Source organism: Antechinus flavipes, chromosome 1, assembly GCF_016432865.1.
Source record: "Antechinus flavipes isolate AdamAnt ecotype Samford, QLD, Australia chromosome 1, AdamAnt_v2, whole genome shotgun sequence".
Taxonomy (NCBI): domain Eukaryota; kingdom Metazoa; phylum Chordata; class Mammalia; order Dasyuromorphia; family Dasyuridae; genus Antechinus; species Antechinus flavipes.
The window spans coordinates 85,179,270-85,193,424 of NC_067398.1; the positions used below are offsets into that span (position 1 = coordinate 85,179,270).

At 39.8% G+C, this 14,155-nt stretch overlaps 1 protein-coding gene across 1 annotated transcript; it reads left to right on the forward strand.

Annotated features, from left to right (window-relative positions):
• The first annotated feature begins 3,849 nt into the window (after positions 1–3,849).
• NICN1 (nicolin 1, tubulin polyglutamylase complex subunit) lies at positions 3,850–13,884 on the forward strand. Its single transcript, XM_051986731.1, has 6 exons — positions 3,850–4,646; positions 6,466–6,633; positions 8,246–8,359; positions 10,515–10,586; positions 11,532–11,639; positions 11,719–13,884. The coding sequence occupies exons 1-6, from the start codon at positions 4,515–4,517 to the stop codon at positions 11,758–11,760; spliced, it is 636 nt and encodes a 211-aa protein (XP_051842691.1). The 5' UTR covers positions 3,850–4,514; the 3' UTR covers positions 11,761–13,884.
• Positions 13,885–14,155: the final 271 nt, after the last annotated feature.

Sequence of the window (14,155 nt, forward strand, 5' to 3'; positions counted from 1 at the left end):
TTGGGGTTTTCTTAGCAAAAATATGGAATGGTTTGCCATTTTCTTTTTAAGCTCATTTTTCAGATAAGGAAACTATGGCAAACAGGATTAAGTGGCCTGTCCAAGATCACAGTTAATGAGTGCTTGAGACCAGATTTGGTCTTAAGAAGATAAATCTTCCTGATTTTGGGCCCTCTATCTACTGCACCACTTTAGCTGCTCCAAAACAGCAATAATAGTTAGGTTTTTGTTTTGTAAAGTACTTTATATTCATTATCTCATTTGAGGCTCACAGCAAGACTAGGATATGGGTGCTATTAATATCCCCATTTTACAGATGAAGAAACTGAATCTGGAGTTGCTGGAGTGATATAACTAGTAAGTTTCTGAGGCAAGATTCTAAAGCAGGTGTTGCTGACTCCAACTGCAGCATTCTATCCATTTCCTCCCTGTTGTGTGTGAACATTGGAGATAAAAAGATGAAAAACACTTAGCTGACAACCTTAAGGAAATGACTATCTAGTAAGGACTAAATGACCTATAGACAAATAAATATAATAAAATGGAAAATGTGAAATGGTCAAAGGAACAAACAAATTAAAGGAGGAACAATTAGATAAAGCACTGGCTCTGGAGTCAAAATGGGCCTGAGCTCAAATCCAGCCTCAAATACTTACTAGCTGTATGAGCCTGGTCTAGTCACTTAACCTTGTTGCCTCAAAAAAAAAAAAAAAGAATATAAGGAAATTTCAGAAGGGAAAGATGACTTTAAGCTGGAGGCATTAAAAAAAGTTTCACAAATAAGGTGGGGCACTAAATGGGGCCTTGAATGGAGGACAATGTTTTAATAATAATAGCATTTATGTAGTGTCTACACAGCATTTTACAAATATGAGCTCATTTTATCCTTACAGAATGAGCTTTGAGGAAACTGAGACAAAGATCAAAGAATCATAACTAGTAAATTCAAATCTCAGTTCCTCCTGATTCCCCACCCAAAGCTCTATCCACTATACCATCTAGCTGCCATAGGGGGAAGAGATGTGGTGATAGAGTCCTCCAGGCACATGGGATTACTTAAGAAAAAGCATGTAGACTTCAAAGGCAGGATGCTGCATTTGAGTCTAGTCCAGAGCATACAAGAAGGAGTGTGGAATAAGACAAAAGGCAGATTGTAGATAGCCTGAGGTGACAGGCTAAATGGTTTCTATTGAGACAATAGATACTTTGGATGTTTTTGAGTGGAGGAGTGATTGAGTGGAATTTGTGCAATATTTTGGCAGTTCTGTGAAGGACGGACTGGAAAGGTCAGAAACTGCAATTGGAAAGGAAAGGAGGCAAGATAAAACAATTGTTAGATTATCACAGTAGCTCAAGTTTGAGGAGCTGAAGCCGGGCAGAAGCAGTGATGAATGCCAGACTTGTAGAGGAGGTAATTGTCAGAATTTGGTGTTTGATTAGATGTGAGAATGAAGGAGGGAAAGGGGAGGAAAGCTGATGAATTTAAGGTTTGTGTTCTGTGTGAATGAGTAGGGAGACTGATGATAGAACTAAAGAATTTCCATGTTAGAAGGAACCTGTTGCCTGTTGTCACACAGCTAAGTAAGTATCAAAGCAAGTATTCAAATTCAAATATCAGGAATCTAAGTCCCAATTGGTCCATCCATTTATTGTCATCAAGACAACAGCTAGTAGTTTGGCTAGAAGAATAGGAATTAAAGTTGGAAAGGTATAATGGGGCCAAAATGTGGTAAGCCTTGAATGGCAGGTTGCTCAGGGAAGAAAAAATCTTTGGAAGTATTTGGTTAGGAAACTGATGTAATTCAATTCCAGACTCTATAAATAGAGTACTCAGGCAAGATATATAAAGATGGGTTGGAAAGGGAGTAACAAGAGAACTTAAGAGGGAGAGAATGGTTAGGGAGCTATTGTACTGATCCAGACATGTTGATGAGGAAAAAAAGTATGAAAAAATGAAAAGGAAAATATAGAAATACATGTTATCATTTTTTTTTTCTTTTTGGCAGTAAACACATAAAAATCTGATATCTAGATTCCTTAATGAACTGAAATTTATCAATGTATACTATATATAGTATATGATATATAATGCAAAATAATGATATATTGCAAAATATAATGCAAAAGTGATATTCTGTGTTGGAGAAGTGCTCAAAGTGTTATGCCACAGTTTTCTTTAACTGTCCTGACTCAGTTTCCCTGTCTCAGTTACCTTAACTGTTCTGTCTCTGACCCAGTAAAACTAAGGATTATTCGCTCTCGGGTTATGAATTAGCAAGATAAAAGAGTAGATCTCCTGATTCTTTTATGGATTTACAATATTCCTTTAGAATATTCCAAGACCAACCCATGATATCTTTACTTCTTTGTCTCTGGAATTTTTAGGTTTTATGGCTTCCCCTCCCTGATAAAAAAATCTTCCCTCCCTTTCTCTTCTTTGTCTCCAAAAAGGTATTTAAGAAGTTGTTGTTCCTCCATTCATGGCTGGAGAATGGCATCTGGCAGCTGTATGCTGGACGCTGGATTCTTTGGGTCCTCCAGCCCTGGGACCAATATGGATTCCTTGGTCCCAGTATACTTATCTCTGTCTGACTGGATAATCTGAGACGAGAGTCCTGTCCAGTCAATCTTACTCTCCCATTAATAAAAATATTAAAACTCTCTAATCTCTCTCCTGCCTCAGTTTCTCCGGCTTTACAAAAGAACATAAATTTTTTGAAGGAGGAAATACAAACCATTACTAATCCCTTAAAAAATTGTTCACACACAAAAAATGCACATCAAAACAACTTTTAAGATATCTTATATCTACCAAATTGGCAACAAAAAAAAATAAACAAACTGTAATTCAGTGTTGACATTGCTATGGAGAAACAGGCATTCTGCCACATTTTTTAACTACTAGGCTGTTTCAGACTTTTTGGAAAGCAATTTAACATTGTCAAATTGACCTAGGAAAACAAACCTTTGACTCCACTAATCTCACTGTAGGCATGGCTATAACAAAGGTGAGGTAAGCAAAGCTGAGGGAGGCAAAGAAAAACAAATAAAATATTCAGTACTATTCTAAGAATGCCATGTCATTAAGTCAAAAAGGTACAGCATCATAATCTTGGCCCAGGAGCAGAATTAACTAGCTATGATTCTGCTGTTGGGATTTTTATCCTAAAGATAAACTTTATCAAATTATGATTTTATTTTCATTAAAAGAAAAAAGATGGACATATATCAAAATATTAAGAGACTAGTTAGTGGTAAACAGGAAACAACTTGTAGATGCAAAGATTTGGGAATGGCTAAAAAAAACTGATCTAAAAAAACAGGTATTCCTGTTCCCCAAACAGAACAAATATGAAGAAACTCAGTTTTCTTTGAAGAAAGCATGGTTCCTTGAAGCAGTCCAGAGTGGGGCAGAGGACAGTATTGTATTTATATTCAGAAGGCTAGCTTTGTCTTCACATCTCACTTCTGTTACCTACTACATAAATAATTTTTCTTCTCTTGGACTTGTTTCCTTGTACATAAAATGACTGTGATTTTAAGCTTCTCCTAGATTAAAATTGTGAGCTCCTTGAGGACAGCCTCCTTTGTTATCTCTAGCAGCACTTAGCACAGGGCCTAGCATAGAGTAGGCACTTACTAAATGCGGGTTCTGTTGGGTTTTTTGATTGATTGAAATAAATAATTCTTCGATGCAAAGTGAGCTCGGTGGAACAAGAACCCAAGAACAAAATTGATGTGGACAAAGTATCTTAAGACAATAAAAGCAACTAAACAAATAAAAAGTGGAGAGGGGGGCGTGGAAGGAAGAATTCTTGAAACAAAACTCCTTTGTGTCCATAGAGCGATTTATTTTGTTTCTTTCCTATAATCGTAGTTAGAATTTATATAACTGCTTTAGGATTTGCAAAACTCTTTCTCATTCAATCTTCACAATTAACTTGAGAAACAGGTGATATTATTAGTATTATCCCCATTTTAATGAGAAAACTTGACACGGTGGGCTTCCGTGACTCGTTCTGGGGAAGCAGCATTTGAACTCGGGCCCTTTGTAAGTAGCGGTACCTCACTACGCCACTTAGCGGTGGTATACACCTAGTATGTATCTTGCTAAGACTCTCTCACACGCAGCACTACTGCAAGGGTTTTAGAAACCACGACTTCCTCTTTCCATCAGGATTAGGGCTTTTCGAGGAGACTGGAAGACCGTAAGGCCGAAAGATGATGGCCGTTGGTCGTACTAGACGGTTAGTCTGGAGCGGTTGAGAATCCCAGCCAGTTCTGCCCCGTCCGACTCTAGGGATTCTAGTCAGGGGCGGGGCTACAAGGTTAGGAGAGGAGCGGTGATTGGTTGAAAGGGAGCTTCCGGAGGCTCTTCCGCCTTAGACTAGGACGCTACTGAATGCTGATAGGACAGTTTGCTGTCAGGCTGCAGGGTCTGCTGGGAGGTGTAGTTTTTCCCAGCCCCGGATTCTCGGACCAGAGAAGGCTTCTATGCAGCGGCCGCCGGCGCCATGTCCCGGGTGCAAGTGCCCTGTCACATCAAGGGGGCTGTGGCGCTGCAGGTGGGCGATGTGCGGACGGTTCAGGGCCGGCCCGGCGTCCTGGTCATCGATGTCACCTTCCCCACTGCCGGGCCCATTGAGGTGAGCGCCGGCCCGAGGGGCTGGGCCGGGGCCGGGCTGGGGCGGGGTTGAGGAGGAAGGCCGAGCTCTCCTGTATTCCGAGAAAGATAAGCCGATTCTGCAGCTCCAAGCGCCGGCCCTCACTCTGCCCCTGGGCGGCCGGTGCAGTGCCAAGAGTGAGGTCAGAAGCCCAGTGAACCGGAGCAAGCCGCCTCCCACCTCCGGGGCTTAGTTTATCTGTAGAATGAGATAGTTGGACCGATGACCTCTTAGATCTCTGCCTGCTGTGTGCATGAAGAAGATAACGACCCCCTTCCCCTTTCAATTTCTCTTTGGCCAAGGCTTTGCTCACAATGACTTTGGGAGTTAAATAAAATAACCACATCCCATCCCCCAATAAAACTGGGGGACCTGTGATCTCATGGAATTGAATGGGAACTCTGACCCCTCCCGTTCTACTCTTACCCGATGTCCTTTTGAAAGGGACGCCACCAAATGCCTTTTCTCTAGTTTTTTTTGACATTTATGTAGGTTAATACCAACGGAGCTGATAAACATAACTAATAACTGACACATACCGTGCTTTAAATATGCAGCAGGTATTTCGGGTAAGCTTCACAAGATGGAAAGTAGATTAAGTAAATTGTCCAGAATTGCATAGTAGTTAATGAGTGTCAAAAGTAGAATTTAAATCTGTGTCTTCCAACCTCTTTCTACAAAACTTTGCTGCAGTGGAGCTCGGGGCTTTCCCTTGGTTAACTCATATGACTAGCCACCTCTTTTTCCTGGTTATACATCTCTTGGATAAGAATATCCATTCTGCTACTGTAGGACTGGTACTACATTTCTTTGGTAATTTGTTGAAGCCTATTTACACCCACTTTGAGCATTTTCTGACTGCCTATTGACTATGGTATTTTAGAATTCGAACCTTTATATTTTCCCTCCAACAATTCCAATGCACATGTCAATATGATAGAAAATTGTTTGAAAGATGGCTCAATAGAGATGATTTTGCTTGACAGCCACCTGTTAACTTTAAAAGGAATTTAAAATAGAGAAACATTTGCCACTTTATGAAGGCTTCCCAATGCAGAGTTCAAATGGAAGAAGACTTGACCAGATTTTGATAAGAAATTGTGTAAATGATACATAGAATCCATCTATTAGTATTTATAATGTGGACAAATATTGTGCAAGGATAATGGACTGAGGCCCAGAATTGAAGAGGAAGAGACTAAGCTGAATTGTTTTTGAACAATTATGAAGTTCTTTTAATGACTGTTCTTGTTTCCCTGGAACAAAAGCCTATCTTTTAAAAACATCATTATCCGTCTGCTGCTGGTGTGTGGCTCTGAGTCATAAGCATATAGCAGTTTGGAGAGATGGAACAATAGAGAGACACAGTGCTCTACAGTAGGCTGTAACAAACTATCAATGAAGAATCATATAGAAGACGTAGCAAATGGGATATCAGAGGGATGTAGGATGGGAAAAGGATGTGGGCTAATCATGTAATTGGATCAAGAGGTAACAAAATCTGTGTACTTCATCAGTATCTTGTAACAACAAGAAATTTAGAGGAAAACCCCTTATCCACTGAAGTATTCAAAAAGTCAAGTTGCATGTTATTGTGAAAGCTTAACATTTTTCTTGAACACACAGACTTGTGTGTGAATGTATGAACTTTTCATGTTTACCTGGACACACAAAAACCTTGTCCTGGTTTTGTCCACTGTATTTATCATATTTATTATTGGAGCATTAAGTAAAACTTTTGTAGACCTGGTCTGATTCCAAATTGTGCCAGCCCTAACTGGAACCCTTATTTGTGTTTCAGTTACAGGAAATCACCTTTAAGAATTATTACACAGCCTTCTTGAGTATCCGTGTGCGCCAGCCTGGTTCCCCGAACAAATGGATTACCTGTTTACGAGACTACTGTTTAATGCCCAATCCACATAATGAGGAAGGGGCCCAGGACTATGTGTCCCTATATAAGCATCAGGTCAGTGAGAACTCTTTCTCCACTGGAGTTAAGGGGAGGAGTGGGCAGTGGGGAGAAGAGACCTGACTTCTTGTCCTGCACAGCTCATTTAACAAAGTTAAATATTTACTAAGGAAGTGTAAAGGTCTAAAAAAATCCAGAGGCTAGATGTCTGTCTTTTAAAAAGTAGCATTATTTGATTATTTTATACTTGATAAATGCCCCCCAAATATTAGCATTTCAACATACAAAGAACAGAAAAAGAAGATTGTACATGGAAAGGAAAAATCTCCATTATAAAAAGCTGCTTTCTTTATAGATATGTAATTTATTCAGGATATTAGTTCCAAAATTGTCCCACTTGTCTGTGTTTCCTCTGAACCTCTTTCTGTTCTACTTGGAGAAATTTTTTTTTAATACTTCATTGATATTTTTGACATTTCTTTTATTGTACAACTAACATTATCAACCTTCCCCCAGTTTTCCATTCCCCAAAACAAAAATATAAACTTTATTTGTAATCAATAGACATAATCAAACAAAATCCAAAAATGTATGTCTCATTTTTCACCTCTTTTCTATCACCCCTCTGTCAAGAAGTAGGAGCCATAGATTATAATTGTCCTCTGGAATAATTTTTTGGTACATCTCTATCTTTTAACTCTTTGTTGTTAACTTAGTAGTGCTATAATTGTTCCAAATTGCTTTCCAGAGACTGGGCCAATTAAAAGCTCAAAGCTAGATTTCTATGGTGCCTCTCACTTTCTAGATATTTTTCTGGACTTAAGGAAATAGCTATTCAAGCAGAGAATATTTGGCTCATATTTTATATAGACTGCTCTCTGAGGAATTTTGGGATTGATGTGTGACATGGGAAAGGCTGGTAAAAGTCTTCCCAGCATGGAGTGCTCACGTCAAAGATGCTGTATTCTATGAGCAAAGCAGAATTGCAGCAGCTCAAATGAAATGTGAGATGTATAAATTAAGACACATCTACAAACCCCAAATGTTCATATAGACTATTTGTGCCCTACCTATGATAGAGCCTTTTGAGCTTGTGTTCTGATCAGCCACGGTCTGACACACTGTAACTTGACTCCAACTAAATGTCATTTTCTTCCTCTTCAAGAAGGAAGAATCAAGAAGCTAGGTGGTGCTGGTGGAAAACTTGATTGCAAATCCACCTCAGATGCCACTTGTATGACCCTGAGCAAGTCATTTAACCATCATCTGCTTCATTTTTCTCAAGTATAAAAGAGGGATAGTTGTTAACACCTACTTCTCAGGATTGTTCTGAGAATCAAATGAGATAGTAATTATAAAGCATTTAGTACAGGACCTGGCACATTATATAACAAATATAAATTTGTTAGCTATTATATGGCATTTATATAGGGACTTGGGGACCTTGTTGACAGGACAAGTGATAGGGCCTTCTAGTCTGTAATCCCAGAATCTTAGGTCCTCAAGATCTCCTCCTTTAGAAAGGAGGGAGTTCTCTCCCACTCCAGAATATGAGCTTGGGTGGAGGCTGTAGCTCCCTTGGTTATTCCCTGGTATTTAAGGGCCCTATGGCTGGGAAGAGTCCCAAAGGTGACATGGTGGTGATGGAGGTGGGGTTACCTTTGTGCAGATGCTGTGTGACATGGAAAAGGTGCTGGAGCTGCGCCTGATTCTGCGGCAGCCATCCCCACTGTGGCTCAACTTCACATTGGAGGACTTACAGTTTTTTCAGCATGGACCACAGGTGAGAGATTTTTCCATGATTGAAGAAAAATACTATCAGATAAGATGGATAATGTTCTGAGACTTTTGCTAGACTGTACATGTTAAACTTATAAAAGGAACAATAAGCATCCAAAAAAAGCAGGGGGTGGAGTGTATTGAGACAATCAGTTCTTGTGCTTACAGCTGTGGGTATACACTTCCATTTTGGGGTCAAAGCCTGGATAGTTATTCAGCAAGTTTTTATTAAATACCTACTGTGTCCAAATCTCTTGGATAGGTACTAGGTAAGATACCACATGTATATATGGCCTGGTCTAAACACACAGTCTATTAGAAAGTGAAAATGGGTAGTTTACCTTTGGGGCTAACCAGCAGCATGGAAAGTCAAGACCAGAAGAGCATGGGTGTATGAAAGGAGCATGAGAGATAGCATGTTAGAACAGTGAGGACAGGATAATGAAGGGTCCCATGGGTATAATTGGGGCTGCAAATTGTTTATCAGATATTTAGAAATATTCCAACAATCCTCAGTATTTGGCGGGAAGGGAAGTGTTTGGTATGTGGGATTGTATCCCAAAGGCAGTGTGATTCTTGCATATGTATGACTCCTCTGGTGTGCAGCCAGGACTGCAGAACTCTTTCCTGTCACTTCTAAGTCCTTAAAGGGATTGAATAATGGTTAAGCTGAATTAGAAAAAAGAGCAGAAAGAAGAACTGCTTCTTAAAGAGTTAGGCCTTTCCATGCCAGCACTGAGCTTAGGAGCTGGCTATACAAAGAAACAAATGAAACAATTTCTATCCTCAAAGAGTTTGTATTCTGTTGGGGCAGACAACATGGAAACATCTTTGGCATTTACAAAAGATAAGGTGATCTTTGTGGTGGGACGGCCTTGACAGCTAAGGACATCTTTAGGAAGGCAGTATGAGAGCTAAACTTTGAAGGCAGCTAGTGATTCTAAAAATCAGAGATAAGGCAATGAGGATAGTATTTTCTTTTTTTTTTTTTCAATAGTTTATTAAATGGAGAGAGATACTGGGACCAGATGGATCTTGGTCCTAGGACTGAATGAGACTATCATCTCAAAGAATCCAACCCTGAGTATTGGGACAGCAAGCTTTTTTATAGGATAACAAGAATAGTGACATAATGGGGGAGGTACCTAAGTGGGTATAACCTAATGGAGGGAGGTTACTTATATTCTAATGACATCTAAAATGGATAAAGCTTTATCCTGTCAAACATTAAGAAGGAATGTCTATAACCTAAAGATATAAAACCTTTATCTCATCAACAATTTAAGGGGGAATGATTATAGTCTGGGGTTTTGGGGCAGAGCAACTGAGGTAGACCTTTATCTCATCAAACATTAAGAAGGAAAGGTTACAACCTGAGGCAGAGTAACTAAATAGGGCAATTAGAGAAACTGGGTCACGACATTAAAAGAAACTGGGTTATGACATTAAAAGGGAACTTTGGTACAATATTCCCCACTCTTTCTCTTGTAATTATTCAAATCTTTGAATTACCTTCCTCTAGAAGGTCTTAGCACCATAATTTTGAACAACCTTATGTGAAGTAAATAGACCAAATAAAAAATCAAAATAAAGCTAGAACAATGCAAGGAGAGGATAGTGTTTTCAAAGGTCTGGATGGACTGATTTTTGTGAGTAATAGCAGGATGGCCAATTTGGCTAAACTAAAAAGTATCTAAAGGGAATAAGGCCTATAATAAGTCCGCACAGGTAGATTGGCTTCAGGTTGTAAAGAATTATAAATGTCCAATAGAGAGGTTTATATTTGATCCTTAAAGTAAGAGTTTTTAGAGTTTTTTGAAGGGAATGACATCTGACCTGGACATTAAAAGGAAAATCATTTGGGCAACTTTATGGAGGATAGATTAGAAAGGGGACAGTTTTAAGGCAGGGAGACCAGTTAGGAAACTAGTGGCAATAATTGTCCAGGCCAAAAGTGTGAAGATCTGAACTGGGCTAAGTGGCCCATGTCATTGGAGAAAAGGAGATGGATGAACTTGGGTAACTAGAAGAATAATGGTACTCTTATGTAGAAAGAAGGAAATTTAGGAGGACTATGGAAATGAAAGAACACATTCTGTTCTGAACATGTTGCATTTCTTCCTCCAATTCCATCTTCTTTGATGATGGTTACCTAATAGAGCCCTTCATCAGCCTTTACCAAGTGGCTCTCCCACCCAGCACCCTATGAGCAACCAGCTCTCCTCCTTCAGGTAAGTTCACCTTTGTATATATTTTTCTGGCTTCTCTCACCCACCCTCATCCTTGTAGTACCTCGTAGTACCTAGGTCAAAGCTTTGTATTTTCAGTTATCAGTACAAGTTTGTCAGATTGAATTGGTCTGGTGCTGGGCTTCCTTCTTCAAGAATCTGACTGTGGTGGACATGCCATAAAACTAAACTGGGAACACTGTCCACTTTTTCCTGATACCACAAACCTTGAAGTTTGTGATGTAATGCCGAAGAAACTGAGCAAGACAAGAGATTAGAGACCAATAGTTTATTAAATGGAGAGAAATAATGGGACCAATGGATCCATGGTTGATCCCAGGGCTAGATAAGACTATCATTTCAAAGAGTCTAGCCCTGAGTATCGGGACAGTTTTTATAGAATAACAAGAACAGTGACATAAGGGAGATAACTCGGTGGGGAGAACCTAATGGAAGGGAGGTTACTGACATTCTAATGACATCTAAAATGGATAAACCTTTATCTTGTCAAACATTAAGAAGGAATGTCTATAAACCCTTTATCTCAAACATTAAGTGGGAAAGGTTAACCTAAGGCAGAATAACTAAATAGGACAATTGGAGAAACTGGGTCACAACATTAAAAGGGAACTTTGGCATAATAGTGAAACACAGTGAAAGGAAGGGCACTAATAAAAGGGTCATGACAGTAGGGAGTGACTGGCTGTTCTGGTGTTGGGATGGAAATGGTTTGTACATCTATATTGAATACATCTGATTCACTCACTGCCCCACCCTACTCTATCCATGACCTATTACCTCCTTCTGGACTGCTAGCTCTTGCTTCTAGACCTATTTAAAAGCTGTGATTATTACTCATGGTTGTGAAAGTCCCACAGAGGTAGAAGGGGTTTAATTCTAGCAACCTTCATTCCCTTCTTCTAGTAAGTCATTGCTATGTTTTTTTAGCAAGCCCTCCCTGACCCAGATAAGGTCTCTTCAGAGGTACAGCAGATGTGGATGCTGACTGAGATGATCCGAGCCAACCGAACAACAGCTCGTATTGGCCGCTTTGATGTGAGTTGTCCAGCTGCCTCTGCTTTTAGCCCCCTAGCTCTTACGTGGCCAGGATTGACTAGCTCTGTTTGTGTTACAGGTGGATGGCTGTTATGACTTGAACCTGCTCTCCTACACGTGAACCCTCAAGGTTGTTTGGCCTCCAGATTTTGTTCATGACTGAGATGATTATTTTTTATTCCTGCTGAGGACCAAGGCCATCTCAAACAAAAGAGGCTCAGTGTCCATTGTCTGCTCCCAGAATATCATTCTCCTCTTTGCTTCTAGTTGAGGCTGCCAAGACTTCTTGGTATTGATAAACAGCTTGAATGTAAGCTCTGGGTGGAAACTCTCCCGTCCTCTGGCTTCAGCCTGAACTCTTGAGATGCCAACTTTCCCTCCTTCCCTGCCTCAGCTTCATCATAAAAACTCACCAATGTTATTTCTTTAGAAGCAATGTGTGCATAGTATTGACACGGTCTGTTCCTTCTAGCCTTTCCCACCCCTGGATAGTCACAGTCCTGCCTATGTATTGCCTTAATGGTAACTTGTGTCTTCCTATTATTTCTGATCCTGAGCTGATTTGGGCTTGGGATAACTTCATCCTGCCGTATGACTATTGTTCACATACCTGTCAACAGTATGAGGTCTTTTAATCAAGAAAGTATTTTTAAGAGCCTACTGTGTGTCCCACATTGTGCTAGGTGCCGAAGGATACAAAGACAGAAGACAAAGACTGCCCACAAAGAGCTTACATTCTAATGGAGAAGACAATATGTACATATATATAGGTACATTAAAAAAAAAAAGACATAATTTGAGGTACTTCTCTACCTCTTACCTGGCTCTGGCCTAAGTTTAAACCTGAACTAAATGTCTTGGTCTTTGGAAGCTTCAGGAATCTGTCTTAGTCATGGGAAACTCCAAACAGTAGTCATTATCTAAATTACCGTCCAGAGTAGATAGAAGGCCCAAAGGTACTTGGGGAGAGAAGCCCCCATTTCATCCTTTGAACTGACTACAATCCTACTCCACCTCCCCAAGATCCTGCAACCTGTCAATTACAAACCATCTCTTTTCCTAGTTAGAATGTACAAGCCACAGATTGGAGGAAAGAGAGGAGAAAACTGGATGGATTCTCTTAGGATAGATTATTCCCCTCTTCCTCTTTCTTGTTTGTTTCTTCCGGCCCTCTTCCCTCTTCCCCCCTCCCCACTCTGACTTAACCCAGCAGAAGCTGAATTCATGCAGAGCCAAGCAGACGCTATACCTGCTGTAATCAAAATTGTATGTCATGCCGTCTTGGTACTTGGCTTCAAGAGGGACCATTTTTGAGTATTCTACTTAAAATAGGTAGCCAACTTCCCAAATGTGATTTAATATAGATATATAATATAGATATTGCCCCATTTGTTCTGGTTCCCAGCAAAGTTTATGACTAATAATGCTTCAATACTTGACAAGATATGAATTAGTCTATTGAGCTCAGGGACTAAGTTCAGAACAAGTGCTAGCAGCAGAAAGGCGTTCCTACTAAGAAAGTTAAGGGGCCACTGTGTGCATGCAGGTGGGTAGCAGAAACCTGCCAGATCTCTTTCCTACTTAAGAATTGTGGTGGTGCAGCTCCTACTTGGATAGTGGGCTAAAGACTAGACCAGTACTCTGGTACAAATTTAAAAATTGGAAATTTCTGATAGCAACTAAAGAGTTAATTGCTTTGGCTATCATTCTCCTGTTTGAATTAAAGTTTAACTATTTTCCCCCTAAATGCCTTCTCCTGACCACAATCAAAAGTACTGCTTGATCTCTTTAAAAAGCTAAGTTCCTTTACATTCCACAGAGGCTTATTTGTGGAACTATCACCACAGTCCAGTGACCGGAGCATTACCCTGGAAGTCAGGGATGTGTTTAGTTTATTTTCAGATATGGAAGCCAAAGAGATAGAGATGCATTTGGAGTGAGCAGACCACTCCTGTTGTATGTGCTTGGATGAGTTGACAAATTTCTTAATAAAATTGAGAACTATTGTATCTTAAGCTTACAAGGATAAGCAAATCCATTCCTTCCATATGGAAAAGAGGATTTCAGACTTGCCAGGGTATCTTCATTCTGGTCCTTCAAGCAGGCAGGACTCTTTCTGGGTATTAATAGATGAGGAAGCTATTTCTGAGAGGTTAAGTGATTTGCTGTCAGTCACACAATAAGATGCAGATTACGGTTTTCAATCTCAGGTCTTTTGATTCCAAATATATTGCTTTTCCCACAATACAGGCTATATTCTATTGTCTTCCCGTTTCTCAGGCGGTTCAAGTGAAGTTTCTTGCTGTTCTGATTCTAAGAATTTTGTTAATGCTTAAGGAAAATATGCTTCATGTGTACCTAAATTGTTTTTATCTACTGTAATGAAACACGTTTTCCAACCCATAGGAATACAATGATGGTCTGGAAACTTTGCTTGAAAGGCAGCACCCATACCTGGTCCTAACACGCAGCGATTGGTACCATTTTAAGTGTTTAGTAAAAAGAAAACCTTGGAG